The sequence below is a fragment of the Salvelinus namaycush genome, chromosome 37, assembly GCF_016432855.1.
Source record: "Salvelinus namaycush isolate Seneca chromosome 37, SaNama_1.0, whole genome shotgun sequence".
Lineage (NCBI taxonomy): Eukaryota > Metazoa > Chordata > Actinopteri > Salmoniformes > Salmonidae > Salvelinus > Salvelinus namaycush.
In genome coordinates, this window is record NC_052343.1 from 13572934 (window position 1) to 13600814 (window position 27881).

At 45.5% G+C, this 27881-nt stretch overlaps 2 protein-coding genes across 7 annotated transcripts in view; both read right to left on the reverse strand.

Moving 5' to 3' along the window:
• Nucleotides 1-23084, reverse strand: part of LOC120030755 (sterol regulatory element-binding protein cleavage-activating protein-like) — a 31227-nt gene extending 8143 nt beyond the window's left edge. Inside the window, exons 1-13 of one of the 6 annotated variants that reach the window (XM_038976173.1) lie at nt 22913-23084; nt 13420-13626; nt 9951-10071; nt 9546-9703; nt 9218-9438; nt 6079-6357; nt 5345-5471; nt 4522-4634; nt 3620-3714; nt 3359-3457; nt 2842-3054; nt 2009-2403; nt 1662-1808 (exon numbers count right to left, since the gene is read on the reverse strand). In XM_038976173.1, coding sequence (XP_038832101.1) covers nt 1662-1808; nt 2009-2403; nt 2842-3054; nt 3359-3457; nt 3620-3714; nt 4522-4634; nt 5345-5471; nt 6079-6357; nt 9218-9438; nt 9546-9703; nt 9951-10071; nt 13420-13541 — 2090 coding nt within the window. In that variant the 5' untranslated portion in view covers nt 13542-13626; nt 22913-23084. Of the gene's footprint in view, nt 1-1661; nt 1809-2008; nt 2404-2841; nt 3055-3358; nt 3458-3619; nt 3715-4521; nt 4635-5344; nt 5472-6078; nt 6358-9217; nt 9439-9545; nt 9704-9950; nt 10072-13419; nt 13627-13857; nt 13964-14054; nt 14133-14409; nt 14606-15111; nt 15340-22912 lie in introns of those variants that run through there. The other 5 variants (XM_038976174.1, XM_038976170.1, XM_038976172.1 and 2 more) reach the window with 5 other exon arrangements.
• A 142-nt stretch (nt 23085-23226) lies between these two features.
• LOC120031025 (elongator complex protein 6-like) lies at nt 23227-26594 on the reverse strand. Its single transcript, XM_038976550.1, has 7 exons — nt 26119-26594; nt 25953-26031; nt 25665-25735; nt 25370-25494; nt 24851-25049; nt 24059-24220; nt 23227-23927 (listed from the first exon to the last, which is right to left on the reverse strand). The coding sequence occupies exons 1-7, from the start codon at nt 26170-26172 to the stop codon at nt 23805-23807; spliced, it is 813 nt and encodes a 270-aa protein (XP_038832478.1). The 5' UTR covers nt 26173-26594; the 3' UTR covers nt 23227-23804.
• Between the last annotated feature and the right edge of the window lie 1287 nt (nt 26595-27881).

Here is a 27881-nt window from a genome sequence, read left to right on the forward strand (position 1 = left end):
GCAGCCTTTCCATTCACACTACAACAGAAAGCAGCCTTTCCATTCACACTACCACAGAAAGCAGCCTTCCCATTCACACTACCACAGAAAGCAGCCTTTCCATTTGAGGCTTGAAATGATGTTAGAAAATGATCATACTAACGTAACTCCATCACCACCACAGGCCTAACATAACAAAATAGTTTCTAACATTGATTGGCAACCAGTTTATTTGTTTATGACTATTGTAAACAGGCTTAGGGAGATTCTCTGAAAATAACACTGAGTCCACCTAAGCAAGAGTTCCAAAGGAAGCTGTCCTTGATTGGACAGCCATAGATCCTACTTTAGACGACAGATCCTACTTTATTCTGGGAGAACCATCCAGGCCCCTCCTCCTTGACCTGACCCAAAGATTCTAATAGATCAATCTCCATCTGTGCCTGGCCTGTGTTCCAGAGATGATCTTCACCACTGTGGCCTTTATCTCAGATATGAACCGTGAACACGGATCTGGGTTTCACAGATAACCATGACCTGATGAATATGATTCAAACCGCCCACTTCCAATGAAAAACCTCCCTGGCGTTACACATCACAGTGGACACAGTTCCAAAGTTGGATCCATTTTAACATGCTATTGGTCAAGGATGTAGTATACTGCAGGAAAAACACTGGTGGTCTTTGAAAACAATATTACCACCCTTACTTCTCAAACAGCACAGCACCCCCCTGCATAATTCTGTTTGTTCTAATAGAAACATTGACGTTGGCCGTACTGCCTGTTACTTTGAGGAACCTTTGCCCCCTACTAGGGAAAACACAGTTGAGAGACCGTTTCACTCAGTCCAAAAACCACACCAACCATCACCCACTCCACCATGACATCATCAACCCACGGACATCTTACGAGTAACCTGACAGCCAATCAGATGAGCCGGTAGACAGGACCAAAGTCTGTGAGTCAGTGAGGGAGTTAATTTTGCATGGCCCTGTGCCCCGGGTGGGTGGGGGCACCGATGCAAAACCAACCTCGCCCAATATCCAGTCAGCTCAACTATAGAGATAAGAGAAAAAATATATATTTCTTCCTACCTTTTTTGAGATAACCATTGACACAGTGACAGACTGTTTGGCCTTGTTTCGTTTGCAAGGTTAGAAGGAGAGGAAGAAGAGAGAGGTGTGGGACTAGCGTTGCAAATCCTGGTTGGACGCTTCCGGATTTCCTGCTTATTCCTTCCTGATTCCAGGAATCCTCCAACCAGGATTTTGGGAAAACCAGGGAATTTATTGAAAGTTTCCGGAATTTTGCAACCCTATGTGGGACAAATGTAAGCCTATACTGTATGAGATGTGGGTTTGGACTGTGTGGATTATCACTGAATCTCTTGGCCTTGAAGCCATAATCGTTCACTATAACATTAATCTTTCGCCTGCACAAGAGCATTAGCATGGACTTTGAAGTGGTGTGCACTGTGCATGGGTGTGTGTGTGTGTGTGTGTGTGTGAGTGTGTATTTGAAAAACATGAAGTGCATGGATTGTGGTAGGGGGAATATTAGTCAATCTGTAGTTTGAAGGCGTTGGATATAGAGGTTGGTGTGTGTGTGTGTGTGTGTGTGTGTGTGTGTGTGTGTGTGTGTGTGTGTGTGTGTGTGTGTGTGTGTGTGTGTCAGTACTGACTTGTAGAGCGTGAGGTCTGCGGGCAGGTCGTTAGTTTTGAGGCTGGGCGGCGGGGGGTGGCGTGTGTCCTGGGGGTGACGCGTCTCGATGGCCTCCCTGGGGCTCAGGTGAAGCGTGATGGGGATGACAGGCAGGATGCTGATGTATCTGTGGGACAGAAAGGTAACAAAATGACATTTCCTAACATTAAACAATGAATTCGACCTAACCCAAAAGCATGGTAAGTAGGGTCAACAGTGACACACACACTATGCACATAAGCTCACACACATCCAATAAACACACACATGCGATAAACACACACACACACACACACCCAGTAACTCATTCCAACTCCCCTGACCTACCTCTTTGCCAGAGTAATATTATAGTAGCTGAAGAGCGAGGGCCAGTGTCTGAAAGACAGCTTTCTCCAGCCCTCCTCATCCTCCACCCCCCAGCTGATCTGGGGCACCAGGGGTGGGGCCTGGTGGGGTACTCCTTCCCTGGGGGCCCCGTGGCGGCCCTGGGACTGGTTCTCTGGAAGCGGGGTGGGTTCAGCGGGGGCAGGGAGGACACTGAGGGTGCTGGCAGGGTCCCCTCCTGGTCCAGGGAAGACCGGGGCTACTCCCAGGTGGGGGGGCAGACCCCCGGCCCCACCCTCCCCCAGGGGGCTCTGTTCAGACACCTGGGCTGCCAGGTAGGTACGGAGGCCAGCGGGGTCCGTGTAGGCCAGGATGCCAATCCAGATCACTGTACCCACCTACAACAATACAGGGATAGAGGGACATGTCAACGCATACAGTGGACTACTTCAAGGAAGTACTGTAAATGTTCAGACAGTCATACAGAGAACGACAAATACTGACAGGCGAGACAGACCGTAGCACACGCAGACACGACAGCCCAGCAGTCTGACTCTGTGAAAAGGCAATGAGACAGACCCTCAAGGCTTTTTCACACTGCATGTTCTTATCCCAGTGCTAACTCACCCTCCTTTCACACAAGCATTTGTTAACACTGGACTAAGTGAAACTAGGGTAGCAAAATTTCGGAAAATCCAGTTGGAAGATTCCCGGAAATAAGCAGGAAATCAGGAGTCTTCCAAACCTAATTTCTGAAAAGCCTGTGCATTTTCCAAAATAATCGTGCAACCCTAACTTAAACGGTCTTTTCAGGAAGTGCCTCCAGCCAGTCTCACCATGATGAAGCGCTGGGCCAGACGCGTGCGGGCCAGGAAGTAGACCACACGGAGCCTCTTGGGCAGACGCAGGTTCCTGAAGGCGGGCGTCTGCAGGGTGATTGTGTGGGGCGAGGGCCGTGGGGGAGGAGGCGCCTCCCGAGGGCGCAGGGGGCCCGGTTTGGGAAGGGGCATCCCCGCCTCGGCCGGAAGACGCCGGTTCAGATCGGCCAACTGTGTGTGAGAGGACAGTTTTAGGGTGCGCGGGCATGTGGGAGTGTGCAACACGTATGAGAGTACAAGTATGTGAGTACATGTGTATGGATTAGTGTTAGAGTATACATGTGTATATGACTGTAACAGGGGAACAAGGTGTATAAAGAGAGACTGTCAATATTTTAAAGAGCACTGTAGACTGAAGAAATGACTCATGTCTCAAGAGACCTCACCTTCACATGGCAAATGTGTGTGTCTATGACCTCACCTCCATGCTGTAAATTACTAAGGAAAGCACTGTTGACAGTGTGTGTGTGTTCACCTCCATGCGTCGGATGTCAATGGAAAGAACTGTGGTGAAGAAAAACATCTGAAGGAAGAAGTCAGACACCAGCCCCACCACAGCAAACAGACAGAACTCCTGGAAACACAGAGAAATAAACAGGCCGCTCATAACATACACAGTAGAAGTGGGTGTGTGCATGTTGTGTGGCAGTATGCTCTACTCTGTCTATGTGAATGAAAGTGTGCGTCTACCTGGGTTCATACACCAGTGTGTGATAGATCGGTGTGTGTGTGTTACCTGGATAGCAGGCACCAGGGTGAAATATCCTATGAGGATGATGCACAGCTCTGTGGCCATGTTCTTCATGATAGACCAGCTCTCATTACTAAGGCCTGGAGAGGGACAACACAATACCACATTAACAAATGCTTGGATTTCACACACACACGTTTTGTTCTTCTATCCTCGTGGGGACCTAAAATTAATTTCCATTCCAAATCTTATTTTCCCTAACCCTAAACCTAACACTTACCATAACCATAACCCTAACCTGTAACCCTAACCCCTTACCCTAATTGTTATTATCATATATATATTCATTCTGGTAATTTTTACCCCTTTTCATCCCTGATTTTGTGATATCCAACTGGTAGTTACAGTCTTGTCCCGTCACTGCAACTCCCATACGGTCTCGGGAGAGGCGAAGGTCGAGAGCCATTCTTCCTCCGAAACACAACCACGCCAATCCGCACTGCTTCTTGACACACTGCTCGCTTAACCCAGAAGTCAGCCGCATCAATATGTCGGAGGAAACCGAAGTCAGCGTGCATGCGCCCGGTCCGCCACAAGGAGTCGCTAGAGCGCAATGGGACAAGGACATCCCAGCCGGCCAAACCCTCCCCTAACCCGGACGACGCTGGGCCAATTATGTGCCGCCTCAGGGTTCTCCCGGTTGCAGCCGGCTGCGAAACAGCCCGGGATCGAACCCTGGTCTCTAGCGACGCCTCAAACACGATGTAGTGCCTTAAACCGCTGCGCCACTCAGGAGGCACCCTTACCCTAATTCTAACCATAAAATATCCTTTGTCCTCATGAGGCCATGGGAAAGAGAATTTTCCTTGTTTTACTATCCTTGTGGGGACTTATGGGGATTTTAGGTCCCCACAATGATAGAAGAACCAACCCACACACACTCTTACCCTGAGCGATGCGTAGTTTGACCTCCAGGTCAACAGGGGTGGACACCACAGACTTGGTGAGAACCAGGACGTTCTCCAGCCCTATCACCACCACCAGATAGGGGAAGATCTCACTGACAGAGAGAGAGACAACATGATTACAAGGCTGTTGTGAATAATACTTCATAATCTCATTTGAGTAACCAGTGCTCTCAGATTACTTATTTGTGGATCAGGTGATAGATGCAAGTTTGGATGTTAGGGTGGGAGAGAGGTCAGGTTTTTCAATTTGATTGTTGTCATTATGTTTGTCGTACAAATAAAAAAACAGGTTAAAAATAGAAAACGGGATATTTAGTAGACAAGAGTACGGATGAAGAAAGAGAGAAGGGACGATTGAAGACAGACAAGATTTGACGGACAGTAAACCAGAGATATGCTATCATTACACGTGAAGATAAGGGTTGGAGGTCAGTACGGAACAAAACTACACCACAGAAGATAAAGACTAAACACACCTGTTATGTGGCCATTGTGTCAATATGCACAACAGTGGGTATGTAGATGTTGGCCCAGTACGCCACATCAATATCTATCCCCGCCCCCTTAAGAATCCCTCCTCCCCTTTAAGTCCACATCTGTTGCCCTTGGTAACACAGTCCCCTGTCACTCACTGTACATTAACATCTGCAGTCCCACAGTCATCCATACAGCTCAATGATTAGGAGATGGTCAGGGGATTTTAGTGTGTGTGTGTGTGTGTGTGTGTGTGTGTGTGTGTGTGTGTGTGTGTGTGTGTGTGTGTGTGTGTGTGTGTGTGTGTGTGCGTGCGTGTGTTTCTTACCCTCCATTGAGTGTGGGCGTCAGGCCGAACAGGGTGCAGAGCCCTACAGACATAAGCAGAGAGCTGAGCACTGTTACCACGGCAGCCAGCGCCAAGCCCCATTTTGACTTCACCATGTCAATTTTACCTGGAGAGAGGAAAAAGTAGAGTTAGCATAGACAGAGTCTACACACACTGGAAGGAAAGAGTTAGCATAGACAGAGGCCATACACACTACAAAGAAGAATGTCTCTGAGCATGAGAGTTTATGCAGCTCTTAGTTTAAATGAGGTTTGTGTACAGTACAGACTGCACGTCTGTGTGTGTGTGTGTGTGTGTGTGTGCCAGCATATTGTTGGCGAGTCTTATCATGGTAGATTCTTATGGTGGACTACAGTGTTCCTGTAGAGGGGATTATCCCTGGACTAGACAGGAACAGCCTTGGCTAGGACTCGGTCAAACACACACATACACACTAATCTGGGTCTTGGCTCTGTGGCCTTGACTGGGCACAATATCCCAGAAAAAACAAGGGGCCCCCAAAGCAAGAAAGGCGACTTCAGCATTTCATTTGAAACTAATTTCCCCCACCTGTCTTAGTAAGGGGACACATTACTTCAAAGAAGAAGGGATGGAAAGAAGGATGCATCTTAAACTAATTGAAACTAAGCCAACTCTTTCAGATCAGTGCAGATGAAGTGAACATTTAGACTATTGAGATGCCCCCGTGGCGCCCAGACTCGTCAGAGACTTACGTGTGGAGAAGTAGATGTAGGCGAACAGTATGATGTAGGTGGTGACCAGGGGGATGAGCTCGGCCATGCCTATCTCCTCCTTGAAGTGCACGTGCACCATGTGGTCCTCGCGCAGGCTGCAGTTCACCGAGGGGTGCAGCTGGCGGAGACGTGCCCGCAGGCTAGACAGGAACCTGGCGTCGTAGCTGCCCAGGACCATGGTGATGGTGTAGGTGACCACTCTCTTCCTGCTGTACAGACTCACCCCTGTGTGTTTCACTGGGACGCCAAACAGCAGGTCTAACACACACACACACACACACACACACACACACACACACACACACACACACACACACACACACACACACACACACACACACACACACACACACACACACACACACACAATTAGCATGGAACAATATCAGCATTACCAGTCTGCCTGACACTAGTTGGGGCCAGTGTACGTGAGCAGTGAGGAGCATGCCCAATTTGACTGGAGCACAGAGCGAGATTTCCAAAAGGCTGGAGCGTCGGCCATCTTGCCCGCTCTAATTTCGCTCCAAAAAAGTAGCGCTCACTTCAGGAGCTCAGGGCATGTCCAGCCCAGCATGCATTTGTAGACTACTTGTGTGCTGCTATAGCCCCATGCTTTAGCTACAGCTATGGAGTTCACAAAATATTTTTTATAAAGAAACTGATAGAACACACAGGTGCAAAATCAAGGTGACTTACAAAGATGAGGACCGAGAGCAAAAGAGGGAGTGTGGTGATGTAGTGTCTACAACTACAGAATCATTGTGGAATCTGAAAAGACGCATATCCAGAAAGCATGATAGTATACTTACTACATGCACATGCTAAAAGAAAGGAACGAGGTTTGTAGATAACTAAAGTGTGTCATTGCAGCAAAGTATTTATAAACAAAAAAATCTGATCTCATAGGCCATAAATATTTTGTCCCAATAGGCTTGGCAATGTTACATTCCCACTTTCAAGGAGCTTTCTGTTGTGATTATTTTGCCTAAAAACCTTTAGGCCTACCTATAGAACATTTTTAAAACATCTCAGCTCAGCCTGGCAAGAGTGGCCAAAAGGGTGTTTAGCATCCCCAGTTGCTCTGCAAGCGTGGAGAGGATATTCTCCGCTGCTGGCCCGCTCTCCAGGCACCATCGCATGAAGACACAGACTGGCGTGTATTCAAAACATTTATCAAAAGGCACTGTAGACAGACTAATAAGGCATTTTTCATTTAATTTGTATTTAATTCTAAGTAAGTCACCGCCTAAATGTACAATTAACAGACTATAATGATTTAATACAACTAAATGTTATTTAAATGCTGAGCGCTTTATGTCCCTACCAGCCTGGTGTCGCATTCACAAATGCTTCACAATGTATTTCTTTATGAGCTATAGCCTTGAAATAATTGAAATAATAGCCTAAATAATTCATTTTTGTTCCTTGTTAGGCTCCCTGTCTGGCTCCTGACCTATTTAGAGTGTTTATATGCTGTTTAATATGACATGTAGCTATTTGAAATTATGTTCGCTTCTTACATTTACATGCTTATTCAAATACCTTTCATTCAAATCCATATGGTTTGGTTTCAATACTTTAAAAAACAATTGGTACACCATAGTGCCCTCAAAGCTCATCACTAAGCTAAGGACCCTGGGACTAAACATCTGCAACTGGATCCTGGACTTCCTGATGGGCCACCCCCAGGTGGTAAGGGTAGGTAACAACACAACCGATCCATGCTGATCCTCAATACGAGGGCCCCTCAGGGGTGCGTGCTCAGTCCCCTCCTGTACTCCCTGTTCACCCATGACTGCATGGCCAGGCACGACTCCAACACCCTCATTAAGTTTGCCGACGACAACGATGAGACAGCCTATAGGGAGGAGGTCAGAGACCTGGCAGTGTGGTGCCAGGATAACAACCTCTCCCTCAACGTGATCAAGACAAAGATGATTGTGGACTACAAGAAAAGGAGGGCAGAGCGCGTCCCCATTCTCATCGACGGGGCTGTAGTGGAGCAGGTTGAGAGCTTCAAGTTCCTTGGTGCCCACATCACCAATGACTATCATTATCCAAACACACCAAGACAGTCATGAAGAGGACAAACAACCCCTATTCCCCCTCGGAGACTGAAAAGATTTGGCATGGGTCCTCAGATCCTCAAAAATGTTCTACAGCTGCACCATTGAGAGAATCCTGACTGGTTGCATCACCGCCTGGTATGGCAACTGCTCGGCCTCCGACTGCAAGGCACTACAGAGGGTAGTGCATACGGCCCAGTACATCACTGGGGCCAAGCGTCCTGCCATTCAGGACCTCTATACCAGGCGGTGTGAGAGGAAGGCCCTAAAAATTGCCAAAGACTCCAGTCACCTTAGTCATAGACTGTTCTCTCAGCTACCGCACCGCAAACGGTACCAGAGTGCCAAGTCTAGGTCCAAAAGGCTTCTTAACAGCTGCTACCCCCAAGTCAAAAGGCTATCCGGACTATTTGCATTGAAACCCCCACCCCCACACTGCTGTTACTCTGTTTATCTATGCATAGTTACTTTACCTCTGCCTACATGTAGATATTACCCCAATTACCTCAACTAACCTGTGCCCCCGCACATTGACTCTGTACCTGTACCCCCTGTATATAGGCCGTCAATGTAAATAAGAATTTGTTCTTAACTGACTTGCCTAGTTAAATAAAAGGTTAAATATAGCCTCGCTACTGTTATTTTATTGTTGCTCTTTAATTATTTGTTATTTTTCACTAGCAAATATTTTAACACTTATTTTTCTTAAAACTGCATTGTTGGTTAAGGGCTTGTAAGTAAGCATTTCACTGTAAGGTCTACACCTGTTGTATTCGGCGCATGTGTCAAGTCCAGGTCAAGTCAGGTCCAGGTAGTCACAAAAATAGATGGGTGTTGGTTAAATTGTGATTTTAATAAATGGAGCGAATTTGGAGCGTGTTTTTAGAGGAAAGGACATGGAGCCCAAGCACCACTCCATTAGCGATGAGCGGCTCTGCTCACACGCTCTGGTTGGGGCTCAATGAGCATTAGCCAAAGGGATACAAAAGGATACTTCCTCTGCTCTGCCCTCCATTTACCTCACCCCTTCCCTCCCTTCCTCCCCTCTCTACCTCTCAGTGTGGCAGAGGTGTGCAGTCCTTTGGGTTCGTGCTGGTGGACGGTCTTCAGCAGGTCGGGGTCAGAGTCAAACAGCTCCCGCTGGTTCTGCCAGTAGTTGCCAGGGGAGACCAGCAGACAACCGTGCTCCGGCAGCACTCTCCGCATACGCCGTAACCCCGGCAACAGGTCCGTCACCTGCAGGCAGAGCGCCTCCAAGCTCCTGACCCCAGAACTGCAAAGAGACGAGAGGTAAGTCCGGTCAAGTCAAGGCGCATTTTAAGATAGAGCAAGCTAAAGGTGGGGGAGAGACATTGGATGTGCGTGTGTAGTTTCCCATACCCGTCGTCGTGTACATGGTTGCGGATCTCCTCCAGCAGGCTGAACACACGGCCCAGTGGGGAGCGGAACACGTCCACAGGGACCAGCGTACTGTCCCAGGGAGACACAGCTGCCTTCACCAGGACCGGCTGGATGTAGGCCACCGGAGGACCCCGATACTGGAGGGACAGAGCCATAGAGGGTTTTGAAAAACATGGCACAGAAGTGGATGAGTTAGTTATTTTACAGTCCCTTTTTCAGTTGGTATTTAAAAGAATTCAATGCAATTGGTAACTACCTGGTACCAAATGGTACTTAGTGGTGTTAGTTACATTTTTAAAGACCATGATGTTACAAATGTACCGTGTAAACAGTCAAGCCATGTGGGTACTGTAAGTGGGGTGATCTGTTAACCATCACTCTTACCCAGTCAGGCCGCTCGCCGAGGTCTCCCTGGGGCTCATGGGAAGGGACGGTGTAATCTCGGACCCGTGTGGTGAACTCCACCGGCCCGGTCCCCGGCAGAGGCAGCCGCAGCAGGGGGTAACTGAGAGAGGGGGGAGAGAGCGATGACATGGGAGAACGTGGGATTGGAGAATAAGTGACAGCGGGGTCTGAATATTAGTTACAGGCCTGAGTATTGCGAATTCTTATCACAGCACTAAAATATACACCCTCTACCAAAATGATCATTGCCTTACAGTTAAATGTACACTGAACAAAAACATAAAAATGCAATATGGAACAATTTCAAAGATTTTACTGAATTACAGTTCATATAAGGAAATCAGTCAATTGAAATAAATTCAGGCCCTAAATCTATGGATTTCACATGACTGGGAATACATATATGCATCAGTTGATCACAGATACCTGAAAAGAAACGGTAGGGGCGTGGATCAGAAAACCAGTAGTATTTGGTGTGACCATTACTTGCCTCATGTAGCACGACATCTTTAGCATAGAGTTGATCAGGCTATTGCGAAGTTACTGGATATTGGCGGGAACTGGTACAAGCTGCCGTACACATCGTTCCAGAGCATCCCAAACATGCTCAATGGGTGACATGTCTGGAGAGTATGCAGGCCATGGAAGAACTGGGACATTTTCAGCTTCCAGGAATTATGTACAGATCCTTGCGACATGGGGCTGTGCATTATCATAATGAAAAATGAGATGATTGCGGCGGATGAATGGGCACGACAATGGGCCTCAGGATCTCGTCACGGTATCTCTGTGCATTCAAATCGCCATCAATAAAATGCGATTGTGTTTGTTGACCGTAGCTTATGCCTGCCTATATCATAACCCCACCATTGGGGAATTCTTTTCACAATAGCAAACCGCTCACCCACACGATGCCATCTGCTGGTACAGTTGAAAACAGGATTCATCCGTGAAAAGCACACTTCTCTAGTGTGCCAGTGGCTATCGAAGGTGAGCATTTGCCCACTGAAGTTGGTTGCGATGCCGAACTGCAGTTAGGTCAAGACCCTGGTGAGGACAATGAGCACGCATATGAGCTTCCCTGAGACGGTTTCTGACAGTTTGTGCAGAAGTTCTTCGGTTGTGCAAACCCACAGTTTCATCAGCTGTCCGGGTGGCTGATCTCAGACGATCCCACAGGTGAAGAAGCCGAATGTGGGCTAACTGCACACTCCCTCGAAACATCTGTGGTATTGTGTTGTGTGAAAAAACTGCCCATTTTAGAGTGGATTTTTATTGTCCCCAGCACAAGGTGCACCTGTGTAATGATCATGCTGTCTAATTAGCTTCTTGATATGCCACACCTGTTAGGTGGATGGATTATCTTGGCAAAGGTGAAATGCTCACTAACAGGGATGTAAACAAATTTGTGCACAAAATTTGACAGAAATTCTGCGATCTTTTATTTTAGCGCATGAAACCAACACTTTACATGTTGCATTTATGTTGTTGTTCAGTATAATAACACATGTATGTGTATATAAGCATCCCTGAGTGTGTGAATGTCTGTAAGAGAGAAAAAAAGAAGTCGGTGCCACTGCCTCCCCTGTCCTTTGTTGGCAGATTGGGCATTAACTAGAGACCGACACCCTGTTTCCCTGGGAAGGGGTTTGCTCTTATGAAACACACAGATTTGCAGGATTTAGTAGACCGATACACTCTCACGTGCCGAATTGCATGCCCACACACAGACACAGGAACGAACACACACACATACACTTAATGAGAAAAGGATTGAAGGGGTTTAGTGCTTAATATGTATGCCAATACCATATCCACTCATGAAGGTGTGTTTGTAAAACATGAGTCTAACTAATGCCCACTAATTCCACCCTAATGCATGAATAGGTAACTACAACCTTTTATCTCAGTTTGTCATCATCTTCACTCAATAATTCTCCAAGAAAGGCCCACTTTCTAGGGCCCATTTGTCCTGCAAACAAACTCATGAGAAACTCAATGAGAAAACACACACACACACACACACACACAGAAAACCAACAAGTCCATTAAGTTCAAGGGCGCCTCCAAAATTCATGGACAGCTACGAGGCTAAGACAAACAGCCAGAGTGACAGTGCTGCATTTGTCTGCCTCTGTCAGGTCATTGGGTTCACTTTACCACGACCGGAAATGATGATGACAGCCTGGCAATACTGTAGCAAAGGGATGAAGGTAGGTACAAATTTGGATGATGCCACAACCATAGCCAGTTTAAATCTCTGTGCCACCTAGTTCTATAAATATCCGGACCTTGTGAGTGGAAATCTACAATTGTGTAAATTGTATTACCCCTCGAGAGCAGACTACCCCACTGAGAAGGGTATAGGCCTTGCTCTATTGCTGAGAAGTTGTAGCCCACCTCCAAAGACGAGCAAAAGCATTTCAAACCTCTTGAATAATTAACTAAAGATTCCAACAGGTCATTGGGAAATTGATTTTCATGTGAGGACTAACACACTGAAACGTTTCTGGGTGTTCTATATACTAAACACTGACTCAGTATCCTGACCTGCAGTTTGCATAGTTCCAAAGTATAGTACAATAAATAAAATCTTATTGGTCACATATTAAGCAGATGTTTTTGCGGGTGTAGCGAAATGCTTGTGTTTTTTTTAATAGTGACGTGACTGACAGTGTTGCTCAATATCTTAGTGCTTGAACACTCTTTCATCCTGGTTCTTTGGCAGCCTGTCAGGCCTGGGGCCACGGGATACACATTTCTCTTTGAGGACACTACACCCTCTCTCCCACTCGCTCGCTCTCCCTCTCTAAGGTCACTGTAATGCCACAAAGGGCTTTTGTTTTGCAGCAGGAGCCCCCACCTCCTGGGAGGCAGATGGAGGGCCAGGAACACACAGATAGGCCTATTCTCCAGGGGTCACTTTCTCACAGCCTCTGCTGTGTCTCTCTTTTTAACTCTGCTCCCACCCCCTTAATTCCCTGCACTCAGTGCAGCCGTCAGCCAGCCGTGCTTTTGGCACTGCACTGCTGCCTCCATGGTTCCACGCTGTAACGTATTCGTTCCATCCTGTCCTGACTTCTCATCTGTGACGGGGTTGACCTCTAATGTGGAACTCTGAGGTGGAAAAGTGTGTGTTCTGTTCGCGAGTGCTGATTTATGTGTATGGCTATGGCCGTTTCATTTAGTTGACTGGGTTTTGCAGGGTCTGCTCCTTTTTCTCCCAGCTCTGTTGTTTACCTCTTTTTTTATTTTCATCCATCCACTTCTCTTCTCCTGACCTACCATCTCACCTCTGCCCATGTTGATAAAAAAGTAGATACAATCGTTTCACAACTTGCCTTAAACCAACAATGAACGTGTTCAGAGAAAGCAGTACAAGAACTCTTGAAGATGCCCATCCCCAGAACGCCCATCCCCAGAATGCCCATCCCTTCCTCAGACGTACCAGCAGGCGAGGATACTGGCGGAGGTGAAGAGGATGATGGGCACCGGATAGGAGGCGCACAGCAGCCCGTGGCGGTAGAACGCCGCGGAGATCTTCTCCCGCAGCCGCTCTCTCACCGTCATCCTGTGGGGCGGGGTCAGCTGCCGGCCATCAGGGGGCGCCGTGCGCGGGTGGGCGAGGACGGAGCGCCGCGGGGCATCCAGGGACCTAGGGAACCACAGAGACGAGAGGTGTGGGTTAATACAAACTCAGATGATACCTGGGTTGGGGTCAATTCAAATTGAATGCAGTCAATTCAGGAAGTGATTTGAATTTAAAATGAATAAATGGAAAGAGCAATGAACAAGCAATGAACATAGGTATTTTTTTCAATTATTGAATTGGAATTTCATTTTACTTCCTGAATTTGAATTGGCCTCAACCCTGGAGGACACTCACCACATAATCAGTTGCTGCTGAACGTAGCCTGTGTTCATGTTGCTTTGGACTGGTCTGCCTTATTACCAATTTATTACACAAAACACCTCAAACCCCTGTATGGCCACACACTGCAGAAACCAAAGAGAAGCCCTCTAACTCCCTGTCCCATCAGAAACACCATAGATATCAGAAAAAGTGCCTTTCTGTCCCAGTACCTGTTCAGGGGGAAGCCTGGCTGCCTCTCACGCTCTCTCGTGCCTGTTTGGCCTTTGTCCCCCAAAAGCACCGGATTTTAAAAGGTTTCACGGAGATCCTTGACTTAAAACAACAGAGCCCTATTTCAGGCACCACAGCCAAAGTGTGACTGACTGGCTCAGCTCTACTCCCTGAGAACTCTGGAAACATTCCTCTGGGGAAATTAGCCTACCTCTGGAGCGGCTTGATCTTCCACTATAAATACTCTATATACAGTAAACACAGCAGGCAGCACAACACACATACCAACACAATGGGTAGAGTGTAAACCGAGGGTTCAATTTAATCAAAGAGACCTAGAGTGCCTTGACTCACCCCATTTTTACTTTGTTCTACATATTGACCTGATATCTAGCCTGTAGGTCCCCATTATGCCCTGTGCGTCCATCTCCTCAGTCCTTCCCTGGTGTTGTGGTGCAGGAAAGCGAGGCCTGAGTTGGCAGGTGCTCAACAACATCTCCGTCAGTGAGTTAATCCGGGATAGGAAACGCCACGACAACGCTCACAGGTCTACGCCCCCACCCTCTCTACCTCTTTTCCCCTAGTCTCTCCATCCTGCAGCTACACGGGTGAGGCAGACTTAACAGGTAACACTCTGTACACACATCAGGCAGGCAGTCAAGTCAGTCTGCACATGATAGTGAGTCAGTGCATACATCAGATTATGAGGCATTTTAAGACAAAAAAAACGACTGGACCCAGCCAGCAATACCACAGAGACTTTATGATGCCAAGTCTTGAGACATGTGCCACTATGGATTCCAGTAGCCCAGCTCAGGGAGGGGGCAGCAGTTTACCTTCAGTAGGCCTACCTGCTTAACCACTCATACAGAAAACAATACAGCTTCTGACAAAACAGAGCATGTCATTATGTTCCAAAAGCACATGTGCGAGAAAGTCAGGGACAAAAATGTCTCCCAAAACCATAAACCTCGTCTTTACATAGTAGCCTGTGTGTACTGTAGATATGCTGCTCTGAAGAAGAGTGTGGCTGAAATAAACCAAATAAATGCTTACCTCCTAACGATGCTTCCTAAAATCCCCAGTTTGAAGGCATCACTGGATCCTATACAGTCCATTGCCATGATCCACACCTGTGTAAGGGGTCTTAAAACCCAACGTAAAAAAGCTAAGACTCCTGGCAAGTAGCACCAGAAATGCTGAGATTTTAGGCTGCATTGAGAAGCAGCAAGATTGTATTTCAGCTCACTTCTCCCATAGTGAACTGAGTACTTGCTCCTCAACTCTAATGCCCCATAACTGTACAGACCATTCTTGAGTCAATGTCAGCTGGGACTAATGTCTGCAGGCTTTATTGCGACACAACTCATTTACAGCCACCAATTTACAAACACACAGGGAGCAAACTGGCCCAGTCAATCAGTAACCACTATTATAATCAATGAAAATGGCAAAAACCCGGTCCAAAAACTACAATGTAAACGTTGAGCGACCCGTCATAAAGGCTTTAGTGATGAGACACAATGAATATTTAAATGGAAAATCAGTGGGCCTATGTAGTGTACTACGTAGTGTACTGCGCAAAAAAACTAAACTCCTTAACATTCACATACTGAGTTGAATAAAATATCTGCTTTTATTAAAGAAAACTGTATACAACGTGAATGTGTGGATCTGTGTGGTATAAACATGCATGAAACATATGAATGAATGGGAGAAGTGTGTCTGAAAATGTGAAAGTGTACAAAATGTCAATAAGTCTATAATTGACTTTTGGCCAGCAGGTGATTTTATTTCAACCTCCAAGTTATAAGCAACATTTTTTTTTTGCATATACTCCAGAATGTTATGAAGAGTGATCAGATTAATAGCAAAGTCCCTCTTTGCCATGCAAATTAATTGAATTCCAAAAAAACATTTCCACTGCATTTCAGCCCTGCCACAAAAGGACCAGCTGACATCATGTCAGTGATTCTCTCGTTAACACAGGTGTGAGTGTTGACGAGGACAAGGCTCGAGATCACTCTGTCATACTGATTGAGTTTGAATAACAGACAGGAAGCTTCAAAAGGAGGGTGGTGCTTGGAATCATTGTTTTTCCTCTGTCAACCATGGTTACCTGCAAGGAAACACGTGCCGTCATCATTGCTTTGCACAAAAAGGGCTTCACAGGCAAGGATATTGCTGCCAGTAAGATTGCACCTAAATCAACCATTTATCGGATCATCAAGGTCTTCAAGGAAAACGGTTCAATTGTTGTGAAGAAGGCTTCAGGGCACCCAAGAAAGTCCAGCAAGCGCCAGGACCGTCTCCTAAAGTTGATTTAGCTGCGGGATCGGGGCACCACCAGTACAGAGCTTGCTCAGGAATGGCAGCAGGCAGGTGTGAGTGCATCTGCACGCACAGTGCGGCAAAGACTTTTGGAGGATGGCCTGGTGTCAAGAAGGGCAGCAAAGAAGCCACTTCTCTCCAGGAAAAACGTCAGGGACAGACTGTAATTCTGCAAAATGTACAGGGATTGGACTGCTGAGGACTGGGGTAGAGTCATTTTCTCTGATGAATCCCCTTTCCGATTGTTTGGGGCATCCGGAATAAAGCTTGTCCGGAGAAGACAAGGTGAGCGCTACCATCAGTCCTATGTCATGCCAACAGTAACGCATCCTGAGACCATTCATGTGTGGGGTTGCTCCTCAGCCAAGGAGTGGGCTCACTCACAATTTTGCCTAAGAACACAGCCATGAATAAAGAATGGTACCAACTAGAGGTCGACCAATTAATCGGAATGGCCGATTAATTAGGGCCGATTTCAAGTTTTCATAACAATCGGAAATCGGTATTTTTGGGCGCCGATTTGCCGAATGTATTTTTTATTTTATTTTTACACCTTTATTTAATCTTTATTTAACTAGGCAAGTCAGTTAAGAACACATTCTTATTTTCAATGACGGCCTAGGAACGTTCTGACAGATTTTTAACCTTGTCAGCTCGGGGGATCCAATCTTGCAACCTAACAGTTAACTAGTCCAATGCTCTAACACCTGATTACATTGCACTCCACGAGGAGCCTGCCTGTTACGCGAATGCAGTAAGCTGAGGTAAGTTGCTAGCTAGCATTAAACTTATCTTATAAAAAACAATCAATCAATGACTGTCATTGCTCCAATGTGTACTTAACCATAAACTTCAATGCCTTTCTTAAAATCAATACACAAGTATATATTTTTAAACCTGCATATTTAGTTAAAAGAAATCCAGGTTAGCAGGCAATATTAACCAGGTGAAATTGTGTCATTTCTCTTGCGTTCATTGCACGCAGAGTCAGGGTATATGCAACAGTTTGGGCCGCCTGGCTCTTTGCGAACTAATTTGCCAGAATTTTACGTAATTATGACATAACATTGAAGGTTGTGCAATGTAACAGGAATATTTAGACTCATGGATGCCACCCGTTAGATAAAATACGGAACGGAATAAACGTTTTGTTTTCGAGATGATAGTTTCCGGATTAGTCAAAGGTATATGGTTTAGAGAGAAATAGTCGACGCGTTATAATTCCTGTAATAACTTGCGGCTGAACTTGAAAGGGGTTCCTTCGTTATTTTACCGTTCATGTCTTCCATAAAGAATGTCTTGATCTACTTCAAATAAGGTCTGTGTTTCGCAGAGGAGCAGACTGACAGGGGATCATGCAGACAAGCTCTGCTTTCTGCACTACAACCTAACACTTGTTAACTGGGAATATTGAAGACCCATGAAAGCTGGTGGTTCGTTTTAACATATGTTCTCATGTTATTTGGGACTAAATTGATTTTATTTATGTATTATATTAACTTACAATAAAAGTGTTCATTGTTCATTCAGTATTGTTGCAATTGTCATTATTAAAAAAATGTGTGTGTGTGTGTGTATGATATATATATATATACACTGCTCAAAAAAATAAAGGGAACACTAAAATAACACATCCTAGATCTGAATGAATGAAATATTCTTATTAAATACTTTTTTCTTTACATAGTTGAATGTGCTGACAACAAAATCACACAAAAATTATCAATGGAAATCAAATTTATCAACCCATGGAGGTCTGGATTTGGAGTCACACTCAAAATTAAAGTGGAAAACCACACTACAGGCTGATCCAACTTTGATGTAATGTCCTTAAAACAAGTCAAAATGAGGCTCAGTAGTGTGTGTGGCCTCCACGTGCCTGTACGACCTCCCTACAACGCCTGGGCATGCTCCTGATGAGGTGGCGGATGGTCTCCTGAGGGATCTCCTCCCAGATCTGGACTAAAGCATCCGCCAACTCCTGGACAGTCTGTGGTGCGACGTGGCGTTGGTGGATGGAGCGAGACATGATGTCCCAGATGTGCTCAATTGGATTCAGGTCTGGGGAACGGGCGGGCCAGTCCATAGCATCAATGCCTTCCTCTTGCAAGAACTGCTGACACACTCCAGCCACATGAGGTCTAGCATTGTCTTGCATTAGGAGGAACCCAGGGCCAACCGCACCAGCATATGGTCTCACAAGGGGTCTGAGGATCTCATCTCGGTACCTAATGGCAGTCAGGCTACCTCTGGCGAGCACATGGAGGGCTGTGCGGCCCCCCAAAGAAATGCCACCCCACACCATGACTGACCCACCGCCAAGCCGGTCATGCTGGAGGATGTTGCAGGCAGCAGAACGTTCTCCACGGCGTCTCCAGACTCTGTCACGTCTGTCACATGTGCTCAGTGTGAACCTGCTTTCATCTGTGAAGAGCACAGGGCGCCAGTGGCGAATTTGCCACTCTTGGTGTTCTCTGGCAAATGCCAAACGTCCTGCACGGTGTTGGACTGTAAGCACAACCCCCACCTGTGGACGTCGGGCCCTCATACCACCCTCATGGAGTCTGTTTCTGACCGTTTGAGCAGACACATGCACATTTGTGGCCTGCTGGAGGTCATTTTGCAGGGCTCTGGCAGTGCTCCTTCTGCTCCTCCTTGCACAAAGGCGGAGGTAGCGGTCCTGCTGCTGGGTTGTTGCCCTCCTACGGCCTCCTCCACGTCTCCTGATGTACTGGCCTGTCTCCTGGTAGCGCATCCATGCTCTGGACACTACGCTGACAGACACAGCAAACCTTCTTGCCACAGCTCGCATTGATGTGCCATCCTGGATGAGCTGCACTACCTGAGCCACTTGTGTGGGTTGTAGACTCCGTCTCATGCTACCACTAGAGTGAAAGCACCGCCAGCATTCAAAAGTGACCAAAACATCAGCCAGGAAGCATAGGAACTGAGAAGTGGTCTGTGGTCACCACCTGCAGAACCACTCCTTTATTGGGGGTCTCTTGCTAATTGCCTATAATTTCCACCTGTTGTCTATTCCATTTGCACAATAGCATGTGAAATTTATTGTCAATCAGTGTTGCTTCCTAAGTGGACAGTTTGATTTCACAGAAGTGTGATTGACTTGGAGTTACATTGTGTTGTTTAAGTGTTCCCTTTATTTTTTTGAGCAGTGTATAAATACAATTTTTATATATATTATATATTTATATTTATCATACACATGTCATACATAAATACATCATATTTATATATATATTTTTTAAATCGGACGATTAATCGGTATCTGCTTTTTTTGTCCTCCAATAATCGGTATCGAAAAATCATAATCGATCGACCTCTAGTACCAACACATCCTCCGAGAGCAACTTCTCCCAACCATCCAGGAACAGTTTGGTGACGAACAATGCCTTTTCCAGCATGATGGACCACCTTGCCTTAAGGCAAAAGTGATAACTAAGTGGCTCGGGGAACAAAACATCGATATTTTGGGTCCATGGCCAGGAAACTCCCCAGACCTTAATCCCATTGAGAACTTGTGGTCAATCCTCAAGAGGCGGGTGGACAAACAAAACCCCACAAATTCTGACAAACTCCAAGCATTGACTATGCAAGAATGGGCAGCCATCAGTCAGGATGTGGCCCAGAAGTTAATTGACAGCATGCCAGGGCAGATTGCAGAGGTCTTGAAAAAGAAGGGTCAACACTACAAATATTGACTCTTTGCATCAACTTCATGTAATTGTCAATAAAATCCTTTGACACTTATGAAATACTTGTAATTATACTTCAGTAATTCCATAGTAACATCTGACAAAAATATCTAAAGACACTGAAGCAGAAAACTTTGTGAAAATGTATATTTGTGTCATTCTCAAAACTTTTGACCACGACTGTAAATAAAATCACTAACAGCAAAGCACCCCTACACCTTCACACCTCCTCCTCCATGCTTCACAGTGGGAACCAGACATGTGGAGATCATCCATTCACCTACTCTGTGTCTCACAAAGACACGGCGGTTGGAACCAAACATCTCAAATTTGGACTCATCAGACCAAAGGACAGATTTCCACCGGTATAATGTCCATTGCTCATGCAAGTCTCTTCTTCTTATTGGTGTCCTTTAGTAGTGGTTTCTTTGCAGCAATTCGACCATGAAGGCCTGATTCACACAGTTTGCTCTGAACAGTTGATGTTAAGATGTGTCTGTTGCTTGAACTTTGAAGCATTTATTTGGGCTGCAATTTCTGAGGCTGGTTAATCAACTGAACTTATCCTTTGCAGCAGTGGTAACTCTGGGTCTTCCTTTCCTGAAACTGAGAGCCAGTTTCATCATAGAGCTTGATTGTTTTTGAGACTGCAATTTTCCGAGATTGACTGATCTTCATGTCTTAAAGTAATGATGGCCTGTCATTTCCCTTTGCTTATTTGAGTTCTTGCCATAAGATGGACTTGGTCTTTTACCATATAGGGCTATCTTCTGTATACCATACCTTGTCACAAGACAACAGATTGGCTCAAACGCATTAAGAAGTTAAGAAATTCCACAATTTAACAAGGCACACCTGTTAATTGAAATGCATTCCAGGTGACTACCTCATGAATCTGGTTGAGAGAATGCCAAGAGTATGCAAAGCTGTCAAAGGCAAAGGGTGACCAAAACATCAGCCAGGAAGCATACGAACTGAGTGTTTGTGTTTGTTGTCCGTAACTTATGCCTGCCCATACCATAACCCCATCTCCACCATGGGGCACTCTGTTCACAACGTTGACATCAGCAAACCGCTCGCCCACACGACGCCATCTACGGTTGAGGCCGGTTGGACGTACCGCCAAATTCTCTAAAATAGAACTTCTCGCGCTTACGGCAGAGAAATTAACATTAAATTCTCTGGCAACAGCTCTGGTAGACATTCCTGCAGTCAGGATGCCAATTACACGCTCCCTCAAAACTTGAGACATCTTTGGCATTGTGTTGTGTGACAAAACTTGCACATTATAGAGTGCCCTTTTGTCCCCAGCACAATGTGCACCTGTGTAATGATCATGCTGTTTAATCATCTTATTGATATGCCACACCAGTCAGGTTGGTGGATTATCTTGGCAAAGAAAAAAATGCTCACTAACAGGAATGTAAACTAATGTGTGCACAAAGTTGAAGTGGAATTATGTTTTTTACATTTTTACAAATGTATTTAAAAGAAGCTGAAATGTCTTGAGTCAATACGTACTCAACCACTGTTATGGCAAGCCTAAATAAGTTCAGGAATACAAATGTGCTTAACAAGTTGGCACCTCAACAGTATTTTTTGGGGCATTTGCGATGCAGCCAGAGGTGACAGAGTACACAAGTTTGGGCCAGGCCTACAAAACAGACCGTTTTCAAATGTCAAAGCAATTTTAGTGACAAAGGTCCAATTACACAGTTAATGTATAGCTGTTGACCAATAAAATTGCATTTGGTCAACGTTAACCAACTGGTGTGGCGCAGCTCTGTAAAAATATAAATTTCCCAGACAGAAAAAAAGTTAACTACATTTTAATTTCACAATTTGGTATCAATTACAGTTAGTACTACTGCTAAAACATAATTCAGAAACACTGTCACCCTCGTCTGTGCACACAGTAGGTAAGGGTGATGCAACACAATAAATATCCCTACACGTGATCTCATTCAAATCAATTGTGTGAAAGTTTTCCCGATGCTTAGATTAATGGTAATTAATTAGTTGGGTGAATAAATGGTGTTAGTTTTCTGCCATGAGAACAAACTTTACAGGCCTCCCGAGGGCGCGCTGTCAAACGAGTCACCAGTAGCGTTAGCTTCAATAGGTGCTACTTAGCTAGCTAACGTTAGCGACTGCAGGGCAACTTAATTTGAATGCCACTACCTAGCCGATATTTACTTCCTTCGTATTATCATATACAACTGAAACGACCAAAAACGATGTTAATCAATAATTCTGCAAAATGGAACGTAAAATCAGCTTCAACGCTTGAATCAAGCGTAACGTCGTTAGCTAACGGATGGTGTTAAGGTTAGCTAGTTTCTACTGTTAGCAGATATGGTAAATGCTTGCTAACACATTGCTATCTGATGCCAACCAACAGCAGTAACGTATCCATGACAGCAAGGCAGGGTTGTTGACCTTACGCTGTTAGTATGACAGGCAGCTAGCAATTAGATAATCACATTAGCTAGCGATTTTCCGAGTAATGCCAGTGACTTCGTCTGTCAATAGCTAACAGTTAAGCGAACTTCGCTGGCTATAACGTTAGCTGCTACTACCAAAAAACACCTAATCGCGAGTCCCGCGTTCAGTGTTCATCCCCCCGCCAAACCCAGAGAAGTTCTACCCAAGGTCGAAAAAATATATCGTCAATCTAGGTTCTACCCGTCTAACTTCGTTAGCTAGCTTAAAGATTATTATGGGCCGCTTTGCTAGCTAATCGAGTCAATTAGCTACCGAAGTTAACACACACCAAAGTTAACTAGCTAGCTACTACGTTACACTTGACTTGCCTGGCTGAATAACTTTATCGTGTCTTCGTCGAGAGTGCTGGTCCTGCTATCCAGGAGCTATTCGTGTACGGTCTTAGCATCCTTATTATAGTAACTTAACTGGAAAAACTGACTGCATCAACAGAACCATGTCACCACTGTGTATTTTCAGCAGCAGCGTGAATTGTCGACCTCTCACCCTTTACTTCATCCAAGACAGCAAAGCATGAGGATATAGCGACACGCCCTGGATATTATTGAAAACGTGTTTTACTACTGTAAACCACACAGTATTTTACCTTCATGACCAACAACGCCCAAAAAAACTCTTACACTGGTCTTAAATGTGCCGTTTATTGTTTTTGTTTTGTATAACACAAGTGCAACCTAGTCAGGTCAGTTCCCATGTCGCTTGAGAAATTACCTATTCACCCAGGCTTCCTATGTCAGCTTTGCAATGCATGTGCTGGGTTGGTTTTAAAGCGGAAATCCAATGTTCAATTCAATACCACATCTCCAGTTCAAAACTGATCGCGACCTGTTTCATGATCATGGCCATCTTTGTAGCTGTGCCATTACATATATGACAGCATAGGCAGCTCCATTGAGGCATCTCCATTTTGAAGTAGTCCATTTTCTTCTTCACAATTGACTGATCCCTTCTGATGACCCAGTTGGACATGATTCCAACAGAGTCACCAGGATTCACCTTCATCAGCCAATGAAGTTGGAAGTTCTATGAGGTTGACTACTTTAAAATGGTGGAGGCCTAATAGCTGCACATGCTAATATAGCCTTTTGGCCACTAGAGGTCTCTATCATTCTCTATGGTTGAGCCCAGAGAGCCATGCGACAGAGGTGAGGAAATGGGGATCAACACTGGGAAGGGAGGTAGAAGGGATCCATTGAGGGCTTAAAGGACTGCACTGGACATCCCCCTGGCGAAAAAGGAAGCCCCCTTGTCATGGACCTTGTACTGGAAGAGTTTCTTCTGGGTCTGCTGCCTGTCACATTGTCCTCGCCAGCACACTTCCACCTGAAACACACGCACACAGTACGGTTCAGCTTAATGCGTTTAACAGTTTTCTACTGCATATAACACGCAATCTCTTTCTCTCTTTTTTCCCCACTCTCTCACACACACACAAATAATGTAATCCATCTGACTTGTCCGTGGATGTCCCTGCAGTAGCCGGTGGGAAGACCCTGTACTTGGAGTGTGAGGCTGCACTGGTGTATAAGGCCCCTCAGGAGCCGCTCTGAGCCTTCATCATCACTCTCCTCCTCTTCATCTTCTGCCTCACATCGCACCAACATCACCATGCTGCCCTGCAGATCAAAAAGAAAAGGGATAGTAGATAGAGGAATGTGTGTGATTATTTGAACAGAGTCAGACAATGGAGAGACAGCGAGCTTGTGATAGCGTGTGCCTCCCATGTCACACCGCTCATCCGCACACTCCACTAGCTTCCAGCCGAAGCTCGCATCCACTACAAAATCATGGTACTTGCCTACGGAGCAGCAAGAGGAACTGCCCATCTCTACTTTCAGGCTATGCTCAAACCCTACACCCCAACCCGAGCACTCCGTTCTGCCTCCTCTGGTCTCTTGGCCCTCTCACCCCTTTGGGGGAGCAACTCCCACTCAGCCCAGTCCAAGCTTTTCTCTGTCCTGGTACCCCAATGGTGGAACCAGCTTCCCCCTAGAGCTAGGACAGCAGAGACCCTTCCCATCTTCCGAAAACATCTAAAACCCTACCTCTTCAAAGAGTATCTTAAATCATCCCACAGCCCCCCACCCTTTTTACTTTGAGGAAAAATGTACTTACTATGATTGTGTAATGTGGTTGTCCCACCTAGCTATCTTAAAATAAATTCACTAACTAAGTTGCTCTGGATAAGAGCGTCTGCTAAATGACTAAAATGTAAATGTAAAATGTGATATACTGTATTATCTGACCTGCAGCTCGGAGCAGACAGTGGCTCTGCAGTAATGACTGAAGTCCAGTGCTGCCCCAACACTGACCCCCAGACTCAGGACCACACTGAGGTCATCCACCAGGAGCACAGGGGTACCCCACTCCTCACCTCCACCCACTGCCCCCCTTACATTGTCCCGCACAAAGTCATATAGACCCCGCAGGCCAGAACTGGGATCTCTGTGGAGAGGTGGAAGGGGACAGGGAGAAAGATTGAGGGGGCGAGGGATGAGAGACAAAGAAAGAAAGGGGACATAGATGGGGAGATAAATGAAGCAGGAAGAGATTTTCAGATTCATACTATCATTAACTGCTTTGATTACATCAGAAAAAAGGTGTATGAGTGTGTCAAACAATACAGGTTGGATTCCCAAAACCAGATAAAGTCTATGATATTGTAGGACCAAAAAGCACTTTCAATGGAGCTTCTGCACTGAATGAACATGCTTTTTAGTCCAGGAGTAGGCTTGATCAGAGTCAACGCTACAGACAGGTGGTACCTGAGGAAGTCCATTGTCCGGGTTCCTTTGCTGGTCTCCCCCTGAAGCAGTACCCCCAAGGATTCCTTTAGTCCCTCTAAGAACACCAGCTGCCCTTTCTCCCTTGCCTGGGTCAAACTCACACCCTGATTAACATGGAACACAGTGAAAGAACCCATACAAAATGTAGTTAATACATCTCCACCAAGCAACAGCAAATCATACACAACTGTAAAGACACATTTACTTGCACAGTATGTATAAGAGTGGCTGGGGGAAAGTTTAACCCAGCGTTTTGGAAGATAAGTATACTCACCAACCGTTGACTGATTGCACTGTAGTGACTGAAGGACTGCACAAGACCCAGGAAACACACCTTACAGCCCGCTGTAAATCACACAAAAAAATTCTGAGCACGTCTGGCCTCAACAGATTTTATTTTTGACCACTTATGAGAGTGCATCATAGTACACAACTTGGCCCCATATGTTCCCTCTATTACTGTCTTTCATTGTTTTTCACCTAACACTACAGTCAACATCAATAGAGGGCACGGTGTTACAGACAGTCAACTAGACATCAGTCCACTCACATAAATCCTCACCTCGTAAATAAAATGAGAGGAAATGGTGAATGAGGAAGGACGCGTCTGTATGTTTGTCAGACACTAAAATAAACTCTCCCTGCAAAAAACACACATAAATCCACAAAGGTTAGGATTAGGCATAGGGGTTTAAATTGGTTACGGTTAGAGGTGAGGTTAGGGTTACCGGCTTGAAGCTGTCGGGACTAGTATTGAGAATACTGTTGAGCTCTGCAAACATCTTGAGAAGGGATGAAGACTTATCTCATACGAATCTTTGGGATGTCTTCTGGTGAGTTGCTAGTTAGCTAGATAAATACTAACCTCGATTGATATAAATTACTTTATTAATAGCTAGCTAGATATCTTAACCAATGTCTTTATATATGAAAGCTTAACACTCCCAGGAAAGTACATTTAGCTAGCTACAGTAGTAGTGCAGACTGTCGAGGGAGCCTATGAAGTTGGCTAGATTGTTGACACGGTTTTTTTGCGTTATCCAGGACAAATCATAACAGCTCAAATTACCTTTTCGTCAATAATAACTACTATAATTGAATATGTTTAAAACAATTCCCTATTCATAGCTATTTCTTTTTCCGAATGTTTGTTGTGAAAAAGTAGCATGATACACGACCGTAGTTTCTACTGCACGAAGAGAGGGACAATCTGAGTATGTGAAAAGCGTTTCGACTTCTTCTTCGATGAGGTTTAACGGCGGTTGGCATCCAATAAATGTTGCATTACCGCCACCTACTAGACTGGAGTACAACTCCCTTATACTTTGCTTGAAAAAATAAATAAACAAATACCCTACCATCTAAAACTACACTCCCCCCCAAAATCTCCCTACTCCACTATTTAAATATATTTAGTCCTACCTCAGGCCAACAACCAAAGGATGGGACACCACCACTTAACACACCCTGTAACTCTTCTGATGTCAAGTCTCGCACACCCAAATACCTCACTGCAGCTGCCACCACAACCTCAATTTTCTGCGATTTACTTTCCATACCTGCAATACAGTTGATAACCATTGCTGTAAATGCAAAACATCCAATCTTACTGAAACATATATCACTTGTTGGCCTATCCCTCTGTACTGGTACAGATCTACTACTCACACCACTCCTCTCAGGATCCCTCCCTCTGTACTGGTAAAGATCAACAACTCACACCACTCCTCTCAGGATCCCTCCCTCTGTACTGGTAAAGATCAACAACTCACACCACTCCTCTCAGGATCCCTCCCTCTGTACTGGTAAAGATCAACAACTCACACCACTCCTCTCAGGATCCCTCCCTCTGTACTGGTAAAGATCAACAACTCACACCACTCCTCTCAGGATCCCTCCCTCTGTACTGGTAAAGATCAACAACTCACACCACTCCTCTCAGGATCCCTCCCTCTGTACTGGTAAAGATCAACAACTCACACCACTCCTCTCAGGATCCCTCCTTCTGTACTGGTAAAGATCAACAACTCACACCACTCCTCTCAGGATCCCTCCCTCTGTACTGGTAAAGATCAACAACTCACACCACTCCTCTCAGGATCCCTCCCTCTGTACTGGTAAAGATCAACAGCTCACACCACTCCTCTCAGGATCCCTCCCCCTTGACCCATATTCCTCTACTTTCTTCACTGCCTCAGCATATGACAACTTCTGCACTACTGGAAACCTCAACCTGCCTCTCTCGCACGGGACATTTCTGATCAAATCAAATTTTATTTGTCACATACACATGGTTAGCAGATGTTAATGCGAGTGTAGCGAAATGCTTGTGCTTCTAGTTCCGACAATGCAGTAATAACCAACGAGTAATCTAACCTAACAATTTCACAACAGCTACCTGGGATGAAGAATATGTACATAAAGATATGAATGAGTGATGGTACAGAACGGCATAGGCAAGATGCAGTAGATGGTATTGAGTACAGTATAT